The sequence below is a fragment of the Panthera leo genome, chromosome A3 (genome assembly GCF_018350215.1).
Source record: "Panthera leo isolate Ple1 chromosome A3, P.leo_Ple1_pat1.1, whole genome shotgun sequence".
NCBI lineage: Eukaryota > Metazoa > Chordata > Mammalia > Carnivora > Felidae > Panthera > Panthera leo.
The window spans coordinates 61265864-61284570 of record NC_056681.1 but is presented as its reverse complement, the minus strand read 5'-3'; the positions used below and the strand labels follow the sequence as shown (position 1 = coordinate 61284570).

The following is an 18707-nucleotide window of genomic DNA, read 5'->3' as shown; positions in this document are numbered from 1 at the left end:
GGAGGCTCCAGGGAGAATTTGTTTCTTTGCTTTTCATGTTTTTGGTGGAATTCAGTTTTTTGTGTGATTTTGCTAGCAGCCAGTTGAGGCTGGTTCTCACTTTATCAAAGCTGCTCACATTCCTTGGCTTGTGGCACCCTTCTTCCATCTTCAGAGCCAGCAATGGCAGGTGGAATGCCTTTCATGCTTTGACTCTCTCCTGCCCTTTTTTCCCCATAGTCACATCTTTCTGACTCACCCTTCCACCATCCTCTGCTACTTTTAAGAGCATGTGTGATTAGGTTAAGCCCACCCAGATGATCCAGAATCATCTCTCCATGTCAAGGTTCCATGACCTTAATCACATCTGTGGTGCCCATAACATAATATATTCACAGGTTCCAGGGATTAGGATGTGGATACTTTTTTGGAGGGAGGGACATTTTTCCTGCCTACCACTCCCTAAGATTAAAAGTCTAAAAAAAACACAACAAAAACAGAAAACAACCAAAAGTCTTTAAGAAAATAAATTGTAAGATATCAATCTTTTGGGGGAAAAATATTCACAACACATATACCCACCCGAGAAAGGACAGATCCAGAGTAAGATACAAATCAACAATAAAAAAGTCAACAATTCAGTTTACAAATGAGCAAAAAACTTGAGCAGACTCTTGACAAAAGTTTTAAAAATGAACAAGCACATGATGAAAAGATGCCTTGCATCATTAACCATCATGGAAGTGCAGATTAAAGCACATCCATTAGAATAACTATGAAATAAAGACTGACCCTACCGAATATTAGTGGGGATGCAGAACAACTGGAACTCACACACATTGCTAGCGGGATTGTAAAATGGTACAACTACTTTAAAAAAAGCTTAGCTTCTTACACAGTTAAACATATCCTCTGCTCTAATCTAGAAATGTCTCTGTTAGGTACTTAAGCAAAAGAAATGAAAGCCTATGTCCACGAAAGGAGATGAACAGGAATGTCTGTAGTGGCTTTAGTTACAGTGGTTCACAACCAGAAACAACTCAATGTCCATTAACAGAATGGTTAAATAAATGCAATACATTCACACAATGGAATCTAACTCATCAATTTAAAATAAGAGAGTGATGGCTGGCGAGGATGTGGAGAAATGGGAACCCTCTTGCACTGTTGGTGGGAATGCAAACTAGTGCAGCCGCTCTGGAAAACAGTGTGGAGGTTCCTCAAAAAATTAAAAATAGATCTACCCTATGACCCAACAATAGCACTGGTAGGAATTTACCCAAGGGACACAGGAGTGCTGATGCATAGGGGCACTTATACCCCAATGTTTATAGCAGCACTTTCAACAATAGCCAAATTATGGAAAAAGCCTAAATGTCCATCAACTGATGAATGGATAAAGAAGATGTGGTTTATATATATATAATGGAATACTGCGTGGCAATGAGAAAGAATGAAATCTGACCATTTGTAGCAACGTGGATGGAACTGGAGGGTATTATGCTGAGTGAAATAAGTCAGGCAGAGAAAGACAGATACCATATGTTTTCACTGTTATGTGGATCCTGAGAAACTTAACAGAAGACCAAGGGGGAGAGGAAGGGGGGAAAAAGTTACACAGAGGGAGGGAGGCAAACCATAAGAGACTCTTGGATGCTAAGAACAAACTGAGGGTTGATGGGGGGTGGGGGAGAGGGGAAGGTGGGTGATGGGCATTGAGGATGGCACGTGTTGGGATGAGCACTGGGTGTTGTATGGAAACCAATTTGACAATACATTCTGTTTAATATAAAAAATAAAAAAATAAAATAAAAAACAAAATAGAATAAAATAAAATAAGAGTGATTACGTACAACAATATAGATGAATCTCGAATACCTCCCATTTATATGAAATTCAAGGACAGACAAAAATGATGGAAATCAGAAATTGGTTGCAGAGGTAGGGGAAGAATTGGTTGACTAGGAAGTATGAAGAGGAAATTTCTAGTCTGAAGGAAAGTTCTCTATCTTGTTGTGGTGATGGTTGCATGGGTGCATATGATTGTCAAAACTAACTGAACTAAAAACCTAAGCTTTTTGTATTTTATTACATTCAATAAATGATGAAAATTCATAAAGTCATATGAGAAGATGATACAAGTAGATAATTAGTGAACCGGAATTATTTTTCAGAAGCAAAAATCAATTTCTAAATTGTAAATCGCCAGTGAACATTTTAGAAAATGGAAATGATGAGGGCAGGAATGGCATAGTGTAGGGACCTCCAAAGATCCTCTCCTCCATAAAGGCAATGAGAACACTGGCAAAAATGGCCACAGTCCATTGCTTTAGATCTCTGGAAATTGACCAAAGACTTGAAGTGGTCTGGGAAGCATTTATTACTCCTCAAAAAAAGGTGGTTGTTTGGACCAGTTTTGAAGTTTGATTGGCCACGTATTTCATCAGTTCTATGATGTATATTTTTTCATGTTTTACTCTTTAATCAGAAAATATCTTACAATCAATAGCATGGCATAGTCTAATGGCAGTGGGTCTTTTTTCTTTCAGAGTGCATTTCACAGATAGCATGTTCATTTCAGTGAAATGTGATCATCATTCTTATGGGTTCCTTCTGTGATAGAATTATCTGAGTCTTATCTATTAAAAATGCTTAGTACAATAAATTTGGTACCATTAGTTCCAAAAAGTAACATTTATAATAATATTGCACTTGATATGAGGTTTATAAGGAGAATAAAATGAGCAATAACTTCTTTAATAAAAACAAAACATAACAAAACTTTGTTTATGCTGCCACAGAATTTTGGATTTACTTCCAGCATACATTCACACAGAGACCTGTAGGGCACCACAGCTCAGGGCTAGCCACCAGTCATAGGATGCAGGCATGTGTAGCTGTGTCTTGATTTTATAGACTGTGTGGCTGCTTAGCTCAATTAGTTAACGGTTCAGTTAGTTATTAAGGTCACATGTTATGAGTCAGACCCCATGTGAGGTTGTTGGCTTTGTGTTCTAGTCCATGGACACAGAAAGCCCCCTTCAGCCCAGCTTTCTACTGACAGTTACAGCCTTGCTGTCATAGGGCTGAGAGATTGGGGGTGGGGTGTGGGCACATGCAAAGAGATTGCTTCTAGTTTAAAAGATCACCTTCATGTGATAACTGACAATGTAAGTGTCTCATCACTTTAGTGTCATTTACTTTTTTGGGGGGTGGGGGTTTCTTTGGGTGTGTTTGGAACAGAGAACTAATTGGAGCCTGATTTTAATGGATTCTTTTCTTTCTGATCTTGATTCTGTAGCTTGCAGTGAGTTGCATACTCCATCGCTAGATCGAAAACCAAATAGTTTTGTAGCAGTGAGTGTAACCACCCCTCCTCAGGCATTCTGGACAAAACATGCACAGACGGAGATCATCGAGGTGGGTGCTGCTAGCCCTGTCCCCTGGAGCTCTGCGATGGACTTGCATGGTGTTTGTAGCCCCCATGGGAGGGCTGTGAGTGACCTGAACACCTGTAGCTACAATTATGTTTATGTGAATTGTTGCTGCTTCCCCACGGGTTTTCAGTACATTGACATTTTTCTTCACATTCATCTGACTGGCATTTATATTTGCCAAGTTATTTATAATTATTGATTTGCTATTGGCTGGTTGTTCTTGAACAACGATCCCATAAGGTTATTGCCGTTTAAGAGGTAAGAGCTCATTCTTCCTTGTAATTTTCATTTGGCTGCTACTTTTGAAGAATTGTGTTCATTAATCAAAGTTTGGAGAGTGTTAACTATTAACTAGCCTTCTTACTGGACATACCCCCATTTTTATTGGCTTTTTTGGTATGTCCTTTTGCACTGTGTGTTATGCTTTCACCTTGGGAATTTTACAAACTTCTTTTAGATAATTTTGTACCTTATGTAAGTTATGAGAACTAAGGGTAGGAGTTATATGAGATTGTACCGGATTTTGTTTGTGATGTGAGCATCTATGCGAATTAACCCCTCCCTAGCAGTCTCAAACAAACTTAAACTACATTTCCTCCTCTTCTCCCATTTTATGTCAGATAGACTACCCTTTTTCATTCTCTTGGAAACTTATTTCCAAGTTCAAATGAACAATTTTGTTTTCTAGGCATCTGCTGAGCACTGCCTATATGCGGAGCACAGTGCTAGGTGCTGTGGATCATACAAATACCTCGGAGGCCTAGTCCCTGTCCTAAAGGAGGGTACCATCCTTTGGGCAGGGAGGGAGAGTGAACATGGTCCATCTCTGCACAGTTATGTGGGAAGGGGTAGAGTAGAGAGAGGAGGTCAACACGTGGGGTGTGGGGCCCATCCAGCTGTGAGGATTAGAGAGGCTTCCTTGGGTGGCACTGAGTGAAATTCTGACTTAAGAGATCTGCGTGGGGCCCAAGACCCTGCACTTCTCGCAAGCTTCCAGGTGATACCCATACTGCCAGTCTGGGGATCATGTGTTGAAGATCACGCCAGAGTTCTGTGGTCGTTACGCAAAGGCAAGTGATAGGAAAGCGTCATGTCGTTTGGGAAATAATTTTATCCTGTTCTGTGTATGCAAAAGGCCCAAGTGGAAGTGCAAGGGAGAGAAGACTTGAACGTCAGGGCAGGCATTTGTAGCGGGCCAGTGCAGGCTTTTCTGAGGGGAGTCACCTGACTAGATGTGTTTCAGGGAGGTACTTAGTTGATAGTCATTTGCAGAAGTATGTAGGGCCTTACTGTCAGTGGGAAGGAGTGGAAAGAAGGGGTGCTTGTGATAGGCCCTGGAGGTGGGTTTGTGGGAGCAGTTCATTGTCTCTGGGTGGTTGAGAATGACGGAGAAAGAGGCACCAAAGCAGACATTTGTGCCTCCTTGGGAAGAGAGGCAGAGATGGGCTTAACCAAGGGCAGATGGAGGGTGAGATTGGGTGGGCTGTGGCCCCAGCAGGCCACCCAGGAGGGGTTGTCCGGCAGACTTTAGAGACTAGGTCTGAAGTTGCAGAGGGAGCGCAGCTAGAAGCATGGAACCCACAGCAGGTACAAACAGGAACCATTAACCATTTGGCTAAGATAGTTAACCACTACCTGGGAAAGAGAATATGATATGGGGCTCTGGGGGGGGGGGGGGTGGTGGGCAGGGCTAAGCTGCCAGAAAATGACTACCTATGATCTGAAAACCAAGAGCTAGTCCTTTGAAAGGGATAGCCTTCAAAAGGTCAGGCCTTAATTATGCCAACTACAGGATTCTGGAAATAAGAAACGACTCAAGCCATTCATTTTCATCTGTCTTTGTACATCTTAAAGGAACAACCCACAGTGGTAGATCCAAGTATATAACTCATCGGAAGTTTTAATACTAAGAATACACATGTACATCCAACTTATTTCAATTTTGGAAAATCCCTTCTACTGAGTGAGAAACCCTTAGAGTGAGCCCTCAGGCATGTCTTGGGCGGTGAGCCTGCTTGTGCCTGGATCTATAGAGGTCTGTCAGACAACTTTGTCTTTTTGGAAAGCAACAATTTGGTTGGTTTGTATGCATCCATCTAAACCGCCATTAGCGTTTGTGTTGATCCAAGTTGGTAAGAACGTTAGTGTCTTGTTCTGAAAATTTGGGTGTGTTTCAAAAGCATTTACTTTTAAAAATCAAACTCTGTATTCTGATTATTCTCTTTTCTATTCCAGGGAACCAACAATCCTATATTTCTAAGCAGTATTGCCTTCTTTCAAGACTCCCTTATCAATCAGATGACACAAATCAAACTCTCCGTGTATGATGTCAAAGATAGATCTCAGGGAACAGTTAAGTAACATGTTGTGGTTCATGAGATTTTTCTTCCCCTTTTTTTTAAGTTCTGTAACCATTTGAGTGAGAGCTGAACACAGATTAACATTATTACTTTGGTCACAAATTAACTGATGTCCAAATATATTTGTTTTTAGGAATTTCTTCCCTGTTGGGCTCCTGAGATGAGGGTCAGATGTGTTATGGGAACCAGCCAGCTGGACTCCTCTGAGACCTGTTATTTGGACCAGAGGCAAAGCAAGCGTACTAATGCCTTCTTTCCCCCCTCTTCCTCAGATGTATTTACTGGGCTCTGGAACATTCATTGTCAAAGATCTTCTCCAAGACAGGCATCATAGGTTGCATTTGACACTAAGGTTGGTGTTTAATTTTATTCCCTTGAAATAATCTGGAATTATGATGTCCAGGCACGGATGTGGGGAAAGGCCCCATTTCCTGTATGGAAAGAGCGCCCAGCCCTGTCCCAAAGGCTGACCTAAGTGAGGAGGTGGTTTGTTCACTGAAGTGGGCCTATCAGGGAATGGCAATGCGTGGTGTCCATAGGAAATATGAGCCCAGTTGTACCTAAAGGGAATATGTGCCCAGCAGACCTAAAGGAAGTCTAGATACATACTATTTTTGTCTGTTGTCTCTTCTCTCCCCAATAGAATATGATCTGCTAGATAGCAGGGTTTTTGTCTGTCTTGCTTCATGGCTGAATCCTAACCACCTAGAACAGGTCCTGGCACTCCATAAATATTTATGGAAGGAAAGCAGGAAGGGAACCCGTACTGTATTTCTGGAAGGAAGATGAAAGAGGTCAAGATGTCAGCCGTTTCTAAATTCATTTTGGGGACAGTTCTCACCCAAACCCTAAAATGGTGTTCTCTTTTTCAAAATAATGTAGAATTTTGGAAAATAGTCCGAAATTGCAAAAGGAATTTGGCGATGGCGATTTAATTACCTGCTGGATAGCGCACAATTCTGAAGCTGTGGTGACGGCCACGTGGCAGGCATTGGGCTGCAGTCCTCAGTGTGCATAGGGAACCTGACTCAGGATAAAGGGCGAGTCTTAAGAGAAAACGTAAAGGGTACTGTGGGGCAAAGGGCTGCTAGAGAAAAATATTCAGGTACATCCTGTGATAGAACTAATTCTAATTAGATTAGAGTTAAATGAAAGAGAAGGACCTCATCCTTTTGAAAAGGAGCTATGTACGACTCTTGTGCAGAGAGAATGGGGAAACATTTTTCCAGGCATGAGAACAATGAGAAAAAGTCACAAAGGAAATTGTCGGTATATGTGACCACATAAAAATTGAGAACGTGGCTAATCAGACATCTGAAATAAAAAGGCTGAGGCTTGGGTATCCCTGGGGCTTCCCTGGATGAATCAGATGGACCCACGCAGCTGGCAGCCACCCTGAGGGGTCTTAGGGGTCTTAGGGGCAAAGCTGACCAGGGCTGGAGTGGCATTAACTATGTCATAGCAGGTTTCAGAGGCTTTGGGAAACCCTGGGTGACCTCAGCATACTTGGTGTCCAGATCTAGGTCTTGGGTCTACTCAGAGCTTAAGGATAGGTGGGAAGAAGCAGAAGGGGGTTCAGTGCCAGAAGGAAGTACTCTCCAGTCCTAGTTCTGAGATGTGTCCTCATCATTCCCTGGGGCAGGGTCAGCTCAGGGGCTGGTGGGCACCTCCCCTCCAACTAGCTACCAGGCACATCCACAGGTCTCTGTGGTGCTGTGTCCCCTCTCAGATGCAGCCCTTCTCTGTGCTCTCATGGTTTCCTTGTCTGCCTCCCCCGGAGCCTGTGTATATAGTGAATGCTGGCCGGCTGACCAGCAGGCCAGATCCTGGCACCCCTCGATGACCCAGGATGGCTGAGTTTTGCATTTAAACAGAAAATGAAGTGCAGGCACAACACTTCTTACCAGAGCACATTGCTCATTGCAGATCTGCAGAGAGTGACCGCGTGGGTAACATCACCGTGATTGGCTGGCAGATGGAGGAGAAGTCGGACCAGCGGCCTCCTGTGACTCGGTCTCTGGACACCGTCAATGGGAGGGTGAGCACACCACCTTGCCCCTCTCTGTTAGAAGGAGTAAGAGGACCTGTCCAAGTCGACTTTGCCTCTGGCCTCAGGGAAGGGAAAGACAGAGCCCCCAAGACAGGAGGTGCCAAGCACCCCCAGGCACTTCTCAAAATAGAAGGGGGTCCCCTCAGGGAGCATGGTATGCAAGGCTCTGCTGGGGGAGCCTGGCTGGGGAGTCTGCAGTCAGGAGGGGAGAGGGGCTACTCGTGGGGGGTATGGAATGACACTGGGATTACCTTTGCTGTTTTGTTCTATCTTCCCTCCCAGGCACACACGTGCCCCACAGCCACCTTGTGCACCTCTGCACCCTCTCACCTACCTTCTCTCCATCTCCTCCCCTCCCTCTCTGTCACCCTGTCTCCCATGCATCATTGCTCACACAGACCCTCTCATGCTCTCAGACTACAGTTCTAAGTAAGAGTCCAAACACTGGTAAGTGGTCATTACAGTAAAATTACTCCAAATAAGCCCAGAACATCAGGCTGTGATAACATTCCTGGGCATCATCTGTTTCCTCCCTCTCATTCTATACATCACAACAATGCAATACCAGGTGAACTGAGCTTGTCACTAGAAAATGGTGTGTGCGTGGCCTAAGTTCAGTATACTGGGAGGTGGATTAATTTGTGGCTTGGGCAGTGTGTTTATTGTAGAGTAAATGGTGGAGACTAATTTTTTAAGAGTAATATATGATGCACCTAGGCCACATTCCTACTGGGTGTTCTGGAGTTGTCTGGGCCTTACTGCTTCTCTGTGCTTTTCTGTACACATCCTCAGATGGTTCTGCCCGTTGATGAGAGCTTGACTGAGGCATTGGGAATCCGATCCAAATATGCTTCGCTGCGAAAAGACACTTTACTGAAATCGGGTAAACAGCTTCCTCCGTTGGTACTCTTGCCACTCTTGTGAGTGTCCTCTTGGGCCCGCGGTCACCCTTTCGTCCCCACCTGCTCTGGTTATCACGGCCAGGCATCCTGTGCCGCATTTTCAAAGGGCCGTGCCTTTTACCAGCATATGGAATTAGTAATACTCCAAGCAAGGCGGGGAGGGGGCGAGGGTTCCTCCTTCATTTCACTCTTTCTCATTTTGCCTTGGGTTTTGTGACTGAAAACCTCCCCACCCCAGCTCCTGCACTTTAGAGTTAGTTACACATCCTGGGACAAGAAGATTGCATGTCGCAGGGGAGGAGCATGCAGGCTGTCCCCTGGCGGGTTTTGGTTTAAATATTTTCGTTCCCTTGAGATGAGCAGTAAGAAGCCCTGCTGAGGGCCTGGGGAGGAGGGCCCGTGCGACAGGCCTGCAGCCAGCTCACACACAGCCTCGGTCTCCCCTGCCACCTCACCTCAGTGTTCGGTGGCGCCATTTGCCGCATGTACCGGTTCCCCACCACCGACGGCAACCACCTGCGGATCCTGGAGCAGATGGCAGAGAGCGTGCTCTCCCTGCACGTGCCCCGGCAGTTCGTGAAGCTCCTACTGGAAGAAGATGCGGCCAGGTGAGGCCATGTGGAGAGACCAGCCGCCTGTAATGCCCATGTCGTATGCCCCTTCCTTTCTGGAAAGTTAGATGTGGTGGGTAGAGCACTGGCAGCAGAGAGACCAGACTGCAGACCCAGCCTCCACCACTTGCCTGCTCTGTGGCCTGGGCTTGCCGGAGCCTGCGTTTGCTCACCTGTATCTTGGAGTTCCTGTGCAAGCCACGGTGCCAGAAGCACCAGATGTGTGCCCAGCACTCAGTACCTGCTCCCTTCCCTTCTCCTTTCCCCTCAGTTGGCCTTCAGAGAGTTGGGACTGGCTGATAGTTCTCTGGTCCTGGCTGCCTGGGTCAGTGGTTTCCTAGGGTAGGGCCACAATGATACAGGCTACAGAAGCCTAAGTACAGCCCACTGGGGCCCTCTGCTCCTCCGTATATCTCAGCCCAGGGCATATTCCAATGGTCCCAAGACAGGGAGAAGCCAGAGAGGTGATTCAGCACCACAGATTGTGTCTCCTGTCTTCTTCAGATGTCATTTCTACTCATCATAAAATGATGTTAATTGTGAACACAATATGACAGAGCATGAAAGGAAACAATGCAGTCAGAATCTCACTGTTTTAATACAGCTATTTTTTAAAATTTTTTTATCTTGAAAAAGAAATCAACCTCAGAGGAAAATGACAAGAATAATGCAATAAGCTGCTTTATCTCTCTACATGTACTATTTTACAGTTATTTTAATTTTAACATTTTTCCTTTCACCTTTTCCATATTTGTTCAGTTTTTCCTAGCTACCATCTGCTTTTGCATAGATCTTCGGTTTTTGTGCTATAATTTTTAACTATGGCACAAATTCCCATTATTCAGACTATATCTTGTGTGTGTGTGTGTGTGTGTGTGTGTGTGTGTGTGTGTGAGATGTATATAAGATATATATATACACACACACATATATATACATATATATATACATATATATATATTGTTTTTTAATGTTTATTTATTTTTTCTGGGGGGGGGGGAGCTAGTGAACAGAGGCTCCAGAGTGGGCCCTGCATTGACAGCAGACAGCCCCATGTGTGGCTTGAACTCACGAACCATGAGCTCATGACCTGAGCTGAAAGTTGGATGCTTAACCGACTGAACCATCCAGGTGCCCCTCAGACTATAACTTGAAAGCATTTATTCATTTCAAAAGCATTTTGGTTTTGAGGGCGTTGTTGCGTTTTACACACGAGGCTGGTGGTGTGCCTGGTATGGGAGGCTTCTTGAGGAGCAAGACAGACCGTGAGAGACAGACCCTCCGGAGAAGCAGGGGCCGTGCACAGAGCCCCGGCTGCACGAGCTGCGTACAGAAATCAGAAGGGGTGGTGAGAAGGAGGGTGGTCTGGGCAAGCCTCTGTGAGCCGTGACATTAAGCTGACACCCAGAGCATGAGAAGGAGCCACGTGACGCATGGGTAGACACCAGAGAGAGCCCAGCAGCAGCTGCAGCAGACGGGGCTCATGTGCTCGTGAGCAGACCCACAGCTGGTGGGCGAGCTGGCCAGCAGTGAGCAGGGACGGAGGCCTCACCACAGCCTTGCCCACGTTGGTGTTCTTTTACTTTGATGTTGCTAATTTAATAATAATAAAATGGTACAACTCTCTATTTACCTTCAGAGAATTTAGTAGATTACACAGAATTAGCTTTTTTTAATCCCCCCCAAAGGAAAACATGCACAGTATGAAAAAACAAATAGTGCCAAAACAGCATAATAGTGCCAACAACATAAGTCTTGAGGCCTTCTCCTCTCTGATCTACTTCCCAGAAACATCCACTTTTAGCCATTGTTTACCACTATGTTTCTAAATATAGTATTCTCTTAACTAACCAGTTTCAGGGATTAGCTACTCATTCCCTGTGATAAAGATTTTAGGTCTTTTGTAGTTTCCCATTACCCAGCTTCCTAATATGGTTATCCTTTTTTCTTTTTTTAAAATCCATCTTGTGTTTTCATTATTCTGATTATGTAGCTGTTATTTTACTGCTGAGCTAATACATTTATATTTCAGTTTTTATACAGCTTTTAATTTTTCTGGAGGTGACAGATCCTCTTTTTTCTTCTCCTCTTCTCCCTTTCCTGCCCTCATGTAACTTTTAGATTTAAACAACTCATTACTCCCATAGACAGCCAAAGGAGGCACAGCCAAAGTTGCTAGCTCCCCGTGGCCCTGGCCCCTTACCCTGAGGGACGGCACTGAAATAGAGGGGGCTGGGTAAGTGCGGCAGAGCATGGCCACCTGGTGCCGTCCAGCTGTAGACTGCTGCTCGGCAGCTTTATGTTTCGCTGCAATGTTCTTAGGGGCAGGGCAGGAAGGCCCAGGCCTCCCCAGAACGTGGGGGCAGTGAGAAGCTGTCTCAGCAGCTCCTGGGGGAGACAGGTGAATGAGATGGCCTCATGCAGTCGCTTACAGGCCTCCACTCCTCTCGTCTTCCAGGACGGTCCCACGTCCTTCTGTGCTGCCCAGACTCACATGGGCTGCAATCCAGGCCTTCACCTGCATGGCCTGTGTGGGTACCAGCAAGGAACCGCTCCCCTAAAGCCCCTCTCCTCCACTTGGTTTTCCCCGGACATTTGACAGAGTTTCTGTGAAAAGCTTCTCTGGGTGTTTTCCCACATGGTGAGTGGCCTGCCCTTCACACGGCCATTCCTCTTAGAGCGCTCTGTCATGCTGCCCCACTGCTTGCTCTGTAGACCTGTGGTGTAGCCATTGTGCGAGGCCTTCCCTGGCATCGGCGATATGTCCATGTCCATTTTGTTCTCCTGCTTGGTTAGGACTCCTGTGCACCTCGCAGAGAAGTGAGCCGGCTGCACGGCCTAATGTATGTGTGTCTTGCAGAGTGTGTGAACTGGAGGAGTTGGGGGATCTGTCCCCTTGCTGGGAGAGCCTCCGGCGCCAGATTGTCACTCAGTACCAGACCATTATCCTCACGTACCAGGAGAACCTCACTGACCTCCATCAGTACAAAGGTGGGTTCTGGGTCTCCCCTTTCCCAGCTAGAAAACCAGAACCTGGCTCCAGTACTGTCACTGACAGACACTCTTAATGGGTTTTTAAAAATAGATTCTCATGTAGGTGTGAACTCCTTAGAATATGGATTTCTCAGATCTTAATTAAGAAGACAAGTATGTGAAATGCATTGAAAATTCCTTCTCTGGTGTCATCTGCCAACTAACGTAGGATGAAATTTAAGAGAGATGAAATCACAGGCTGTTGGTTCAAGGTATTTTTTCATCTTTGTCTAAAATGCCCAAGGGAAATGCCCGAAAGACATAAACCATTTACTTTCAGACAGAGTGGTTTCCTAGACTTCCCAGTTTAAATATTTAACAGTCCTTGCATTGAACATCTGAATTGTCTAAGTGGAGCTCTCCATTTTAAGACTCAAAAAGGAGTGGAGTACAGAAACCTTTCTTCTTGAAAGATGCTATTTGATTTTCAAAACACTCTTAAGGGTAGATTTAGAAGACTATTCTTAACTAATTCCCTTTTTATTCAAAAACAGAATGAATTTTTTGGTTTTTCTTTATTCTCTATCTTCACATTCTTTCCTTCTCCCCGATTACATAAGGGAATTTTGGGGTTAATAGAAGATCTCGAGTCTTTACTGTGGTTTTGACACAGAACATAGGAACTTGTCCATGAACTTGGCTGAGAAGAAGCCAGATACAGGCATGAGGACAAGATGATGGTGTCCCGGGTTTGGTTTGAATCTGAAGGGCAGGTCTAAGTATATTGGCAGCATATGACTGAAGGAACTTAGGCACCTACCCATGCCAGGTACCTGTTACCTGAGAAAGCAGGAAACCCACACGAGCTTGAGTTTTCCAGAGCAGAGAATCTCAAATGTCAGTGTGCATCCTGGTCCTTGAGGATCTTGCTGCAGTGCAGATCTAGGATTCTGCATTTCTGACAGGCTCTCAGGATGCCACTACTGCTGATTTCTGGCCCACTGTGAGTATCAGGTCCTGGAGGACAGTCTCCTAGGGCAAAATGCAAAGCAGACATCGGCTGGTCTGCATTTTGTATCCTGGCAAAATTCACCTTTTATCACTAGAGAAAAAGTCTGTTTCTTCTGTTCTTCTGATTGTCGGTTAATTTATAATCCCTTTCTTTTCTAGGCGTGTAGTTCTTAATTAGTGTTGGATTCTGATCAGAGAAACAAGATCGTATTTGGTAGTTACAAAACATCATCCTCCTTAACTGCGCCCCCTCCCACCCGCCACCCTTTGTGTAAACAAGGGAACACATTTAGGTTTGTGTTTCAGAGGGTCGCTATCCATGCTGTGTGGCATCTGTTCATCTTGATAGATCTGAGGTGATGAGCAGACCTTTTCACCCCGTTGTAGAATTGAGATGTGTTGCTCTAGTCGAACCAATTTCTCAGCTCTTGCATGATGGCAGTCTCTAAAGTTGGAACAGGCAGTCCCTAGCATGGACCCATTTGCTTTTTATAGCAGCGCTGACATCGTGTTGCACAAAATCAGTCTTTGTGGCGGACCTTTCAGTTGAGAGCTGAGTCATGGGAAGGCAGGGCACCAGTAACCGTAGCCTTCTGAAGCTGCTTCTGCCCGGCTCTGCTCTCCACCTGACTGCCTAGAGCCAGTCTTCTGGCCAGCGAGCCGCCCTCCCTCCAGTGTTTCACCCACCCGCCATCTGGAAATGAAATGTGCTCATGGGTAATTCAGAATTTCCTAGGCCACTGCCAGCGCGTTCATGTTTACTCGTAGCGACTTCCTCAGAATATCTCTGTTCTACTTGCCATTCCTGAGTGCAGGGTACATGTCAATGGTCCTTGTTTTCTCATATTCCATTTCTTTAGGTCCCTCGTTTAAAGCAAGCAGTTTGAAAGCAGATAAAAAGTTAGAATTTGTTCCTACAAACTTGCACATACAGAGGATGAGAGTTCAAGACGATGGGGGGTCAGGTAACTATTTTTCTGTTCCTCTCGCTGAATCACACTTCACTTCCTTTCTCCCTGTGCACCTGACCCCTGAGTTGCCCCGCATATGTCCAGCCTTCCCTGTATGTTCTTCTGCCCGGCAAATGAAATAAGAGACATGTTACAGGACCTTTGTAAGGTCTTTGTGCCCTCGTCTTTTCCCTCCTTTTGTTCCTGCCCCCTCGTCTGTCCTCCTTCCAGCTTGCCTTTGTGTTTCTGTGGCAGAAAGTCGCCTGTCAGTTACCCTTCCCAAGGAGGGTTACAAGGTGAGTGTTGCTGGTGACTGCCTCCGGCCCTTTATGGCCCCATCTCGAGACCTGTAGGAACCCCTGCTGAGATGATGGTGCTGGGCTCCAGGGGCCCCGCAGACAATCCAAACTATGGGACTGAGGGAACAGGCTGCTTGGAAATGGGCCGGAGGGGCGGGGTCCCAGAGCTGCGTGCATATCCCTGTAGCTGGCTTGTCCACAGGCCTGAGCCCAGAGTAATGGAGGAGAGCTTTCTGTCATTCAGATCAGAACTATGACATCGTCACCATCGGAGCGCCAGCAGCACACTGCCAAGGTTTTAAGTCAGGAGGTCTCCGCAAAAAGCTGCACAAATTTGAAGAGACCAAGAAGCAGTAAGTATATGGAGGGTGTCTGTGGTCCTTGTATGGCTGTCTGGTGCTTCCTAGGCTAAAAAAAAAAAAAAAAAAAAAAAAAAAAAATCAAAATATGACTGCAAAAATCCAGCCATCCACTGTGCTTTTGTGTGGCGGGAGGAGCTGCCTCGTTGCCCCTGTGCTACTCTGTGTGTGTGGCTGAGCTGGGTGGTGATGAGGGCACCTGATTAGTGGTCCTGACCCCGCAAGTGAACAGCAAATTGAAATCCCCCTGGAAGGTGGCTACCCTTTGTGGGCTCTCCGCTGGCTCAGCCGTCCCTTAAAGCCCCTAGTCAGTCACACCAGGTGTGTGGTGTGTGTCGAATGCCACAAAGTGTGAAGCCTGCAAGAGATCGTTTCCTTTCCTAAAAGGACTGCAGTGGTAAACATTCCCCGTTTTAAGAAGGCTAGAGGGGGTGGGGGTGGGAGCTGCACACAGCTGCAGTCCAAGCAGGAAATTGCCAGGTAGGCAGGTGGGGGAGGGTGTTGTGGAGGATGCAGTGAGGTGTGGCTGAGACATGGTGTTTTGAGGAGAGGAGCTGAGGGAGAGGGCTGGCCTCGCTGGCAGCCTGCGCAGTGCAGGGCCACACGCTGGTGACCAGGGTTGTGGGGCTGACAGATGTAGCCCTGGCCCTGAGGAGCTCCCTGCCTTACCTGGGAGCAGACAAGTCAACTCCACCATTTGGAGCAAGCAGTGCCATGCCTGGAGCATGGGTGACATGGAGACAGCCATAAATCCCAGCTGTTGTGTTGGATATGTGGGAAGTGTTGGTACTCTTCCAGAATGTCACCCATCAGGATTTATGTAGGTGAGGGATGCGAGTGTAAGAGGTAGGGGCAAGAGTGTAAATGATCCTGTAAGATCCGGGGACCATGAAGTAAAGGAAGTAGCACAAAGGTGTCCCCTTGGGGAGAAGGGTTATTACTTGATCATGTGTTCAGGCTGATAGGGAAGATGAAAGTGAATCATCTGGAGATGCAAAGGCCAGACCAGGCACGTAGTCGTAGAAGGGACTAGAGAAGAAAGTGAGATGCAGAGAGATCTTTGAGGAATGAAGGAACAAGCTGCAGATACCATGGATCAGCCTCTGGAGAATGTGGAGTTGAAAGTGTCAGACTTATCAATGGAGAATGGAACAGCTGGAAGGAAGGTGAAGCAAAGGCCCAGGGGGCATCAAGAGAATCAACAAGGCTTCCAGGTGGAGAGCATTAGCACCTGCTGGGGGAAGTCGGGGGCTCTGTGCTTCCGTGGCCAGGAGTCAGGACACAGATTGAGAAAACTGACCGCAGACTGGGTCAAGGAGGGGGTGAAAGGTCGGGTGCAGTGGCCGGTCAGTGGGCTAAGGGGATCAGGGATGCAGGTAGGAGTTTCTCTACCCATGGGATGAGGCTCGAGGATAAGCAGGCAGGTGGAAGAGAGCACACCATGAGAAATCATCACTGGGATGTGTGCACAGGTTACCCCAAAACCAAGGGAGCCCCGGAGCCAGATGCAGGAAGAATAAGAAAGGGCCAGGGGTTAGGAAGAGGAATTTCAGCCTTAAGGGCAAGGCAACATTCTTGGGAAGCCCCCAGACAGTCTGTGTGACCTTGATTGATTCCGCAAGGGCTCTTCCTTGCCCAGACAAGCCATGTAACCAGACCCGCCTGAGGAGTCACTGACTCCAGGGTTCTCTGGGAATTAGGATGAAGAGGAAGCTTCCTGGGCCCACCGCAGCTCTGCACAGCCAGCCAAGAAATTGCGTGTCTGTCACTCCATTGCATGTGGCTGTGTGGGGGTTAGAGTAGGAGATTTGAGGGTGCTACAGGCCCTAGTGGGGGAAGCCCATCAGGAGGGCTCACCACTGGCTGTCCCTGTCCCAGAAAGGTCGGGATGTTAATACCTGATTACTCTGTATGTTAACTTTAGAACTTATTTTCAAAATGCCTCTGGAGTCTTTTTCACATAAATAATATAAATTTTCATTTAATTTCCTATTCCCATTATAAAACTGCTTGCAGAAATGATTTTCATTATTTGAACTTTCCTTTAAATGCAGACATAACTTGCCCACAGGTGAAATGTCTCCCTGGGGCTTGTGCAACGGCACTGATGTTGCTCTGATGACTGAGCACATTGGGCTCATGAGTTTTATTGTCCCTGCAGTGGGGGCCTTGACACTTCACTTGAAGAATTTTGACAAAAGATAACTTGGCTTTTTAATTTTTTGTTTTGCATTTAGTGTTTGCTAACTCCTAATATTTCGTTTTGGTTCTTTTCTTTAGCAGTTTTGAGGAGTGTTGGTGAGTTTTCTGTCTGTGGAGAGAGTGTCTGTTTGGGTCTTGCTCTCATGTAGAGAAAGCCTGTGCTGTCCCCTCCTCTGTGAGGTGCTTCACCCCTCGGTGCCGCCGGGGGCCCCTAGTTAGAGCCTCGTAGACAGAATTCTCCCTTCCAACTGCAATGTTCTTTGATAATGAATAGCCTGTCTCCAGTCCACCATTTTACCTTTAAAATCTGGCAGCAGTTCATTGCTGTGTGCGCTCCGCTCCGAGAGAAGAACCAGTCCTGTTCCTCCCAGGCCAGGCAAGTCCTGGGAGCTGGAATTTCAAGTCAACCTGTTGGTGTGGCTGGGAATCCCTTTCTGGCTTCTTTTACAAGAGTCTTAGGGCTTCAGGTTTCCCTTCCCCATCGCCTCTTTCGGGAATGAAGCCAGCTTACATTTTCATAATACTTAATAATTTATGCAGATTTTTAAAACAGTGTTCCTTGGGTCAATTTTCCCCCTGAGGGCAAACCAAGAGTTAATATAACCAAGTGACTTTTTCTACCAAAGAACTAGATGGCAGCCGGAAATCACTGCTGCCTGGGGTCTCCACCGCTCCCCCAGGCCCTCCGCGGTCACGCCCGACGTGCTGGCTCAGGCTATAGCCAGGCCTGTGCAGTGCCCTTCACTTGGTGACAGGCCCCAGAAGCCCCTGCAGCCCTTTGGAGCTGCTGCCATTTCAGAGCTGGTGAGGCTCAGGGGCCATGGCTGGGCCCTGCCTGAGATGTCAGGGCTCTGCTGGGGACAGCAGGTGCTGAGGAACCTCCCACCCACACTGAGGCCTCTGCAGCTTTCCCCACTTTTAGGACTAGGTGACTGTATATTCACGATCATCACTGAGCGGCAGCTCTTTGAAATTTACTTTTCCACACCCCCGCCATATGCTTCCTGTGTAAGTCCTGGATTACTGTTATTAGAACGTGGCCTGTGAGAACACAAGGTGAGTAGGGGGTGGTGCTTTCCTTCTGACTTGGGGGATGGTATGTATTGGTTGAAGTGTACACGACCATCTACATACACACGTGTGTATCTACATGAAGCACACATTGCATGTGTGCTCGAAATATTGGGGCCAGGGAAAAACAGATTTTTAAAAATTCTATTTGAGATTGTATTTTTAAGACTAAATTGTCTGAAATGGCAGCTATTCATTTGGAAGAGTGATTGCAGATTGGAAAGTAGTCATGTGCACATCGTGCTGTGAAATGACTTCTCAGATCACGTGGGCTTGGTTGCGGTCTGCTGCATGGGCTTCTGGCAAATCCATTGTGTTTTACTGTGGTGTGTGGGCTTGGGGTGTTGTTTCTTTCTGGGGTGCTTTGGTTTTTGGGTTTTGCATGTTTACACCATAGTCTGTCAAGGGAAGTTTCTTGGTGACCTGCCTTCGGGTTACCCTGGAAAGGGCCTGGCAGAGGAGGATCTCCAGCCCTCATCTCCAGGGGGAACTATGGAGGTTGT

General features: G+C 46.4%; 1 protein-coding gene across 10 annotated transcripts in view; it reads left to right on the top strand.

The window, feature by feature from the left end:
* Positions 1-18707, top strand: part of INPP4A (inositol polyphosphate-4-phosphatase type I A) — a 156202-nt gene that overhangs the window by 81165 nt on the left and 56330 nt on the right. For all 10 annotated transcript variants that reach the window (XR_006200627.1, XM_042932045.1, XM_042932046.1 and 7 more), the window contains 9 exons: positions 3281-3399; positions 5652-5768; positions 6049-6128; positions 7703-7814; positions 8619-8709; positions 9189-9336; positions 12200-12330; positions 14184-14288; positions 14817-14925. Coding sequence is in view for 9 of the 10 variants with exons in the window: in XM_042932045.1 (XP_042787979.1) it covers positions 3281-3399; positions 5652-5768; positions 6049-6128; positions 7703-7814; positions 8619-8709; positions 9189-9336; positions 12200-12330; positions 14184-14288; positions 14817-14925 (1012 nt within the window). In the remaining variant the exon portion in view is untranslated. The remainder of the gene's footprint in view (positions 1-3280; positions 3400-5651; positions 5769-6048; positions 6129-7702; positions 7815-8618; positions 8710-9188; positions 9337-12199; positions 12331-14183; positions 14289-14816; positions 14926-18707) is intronic.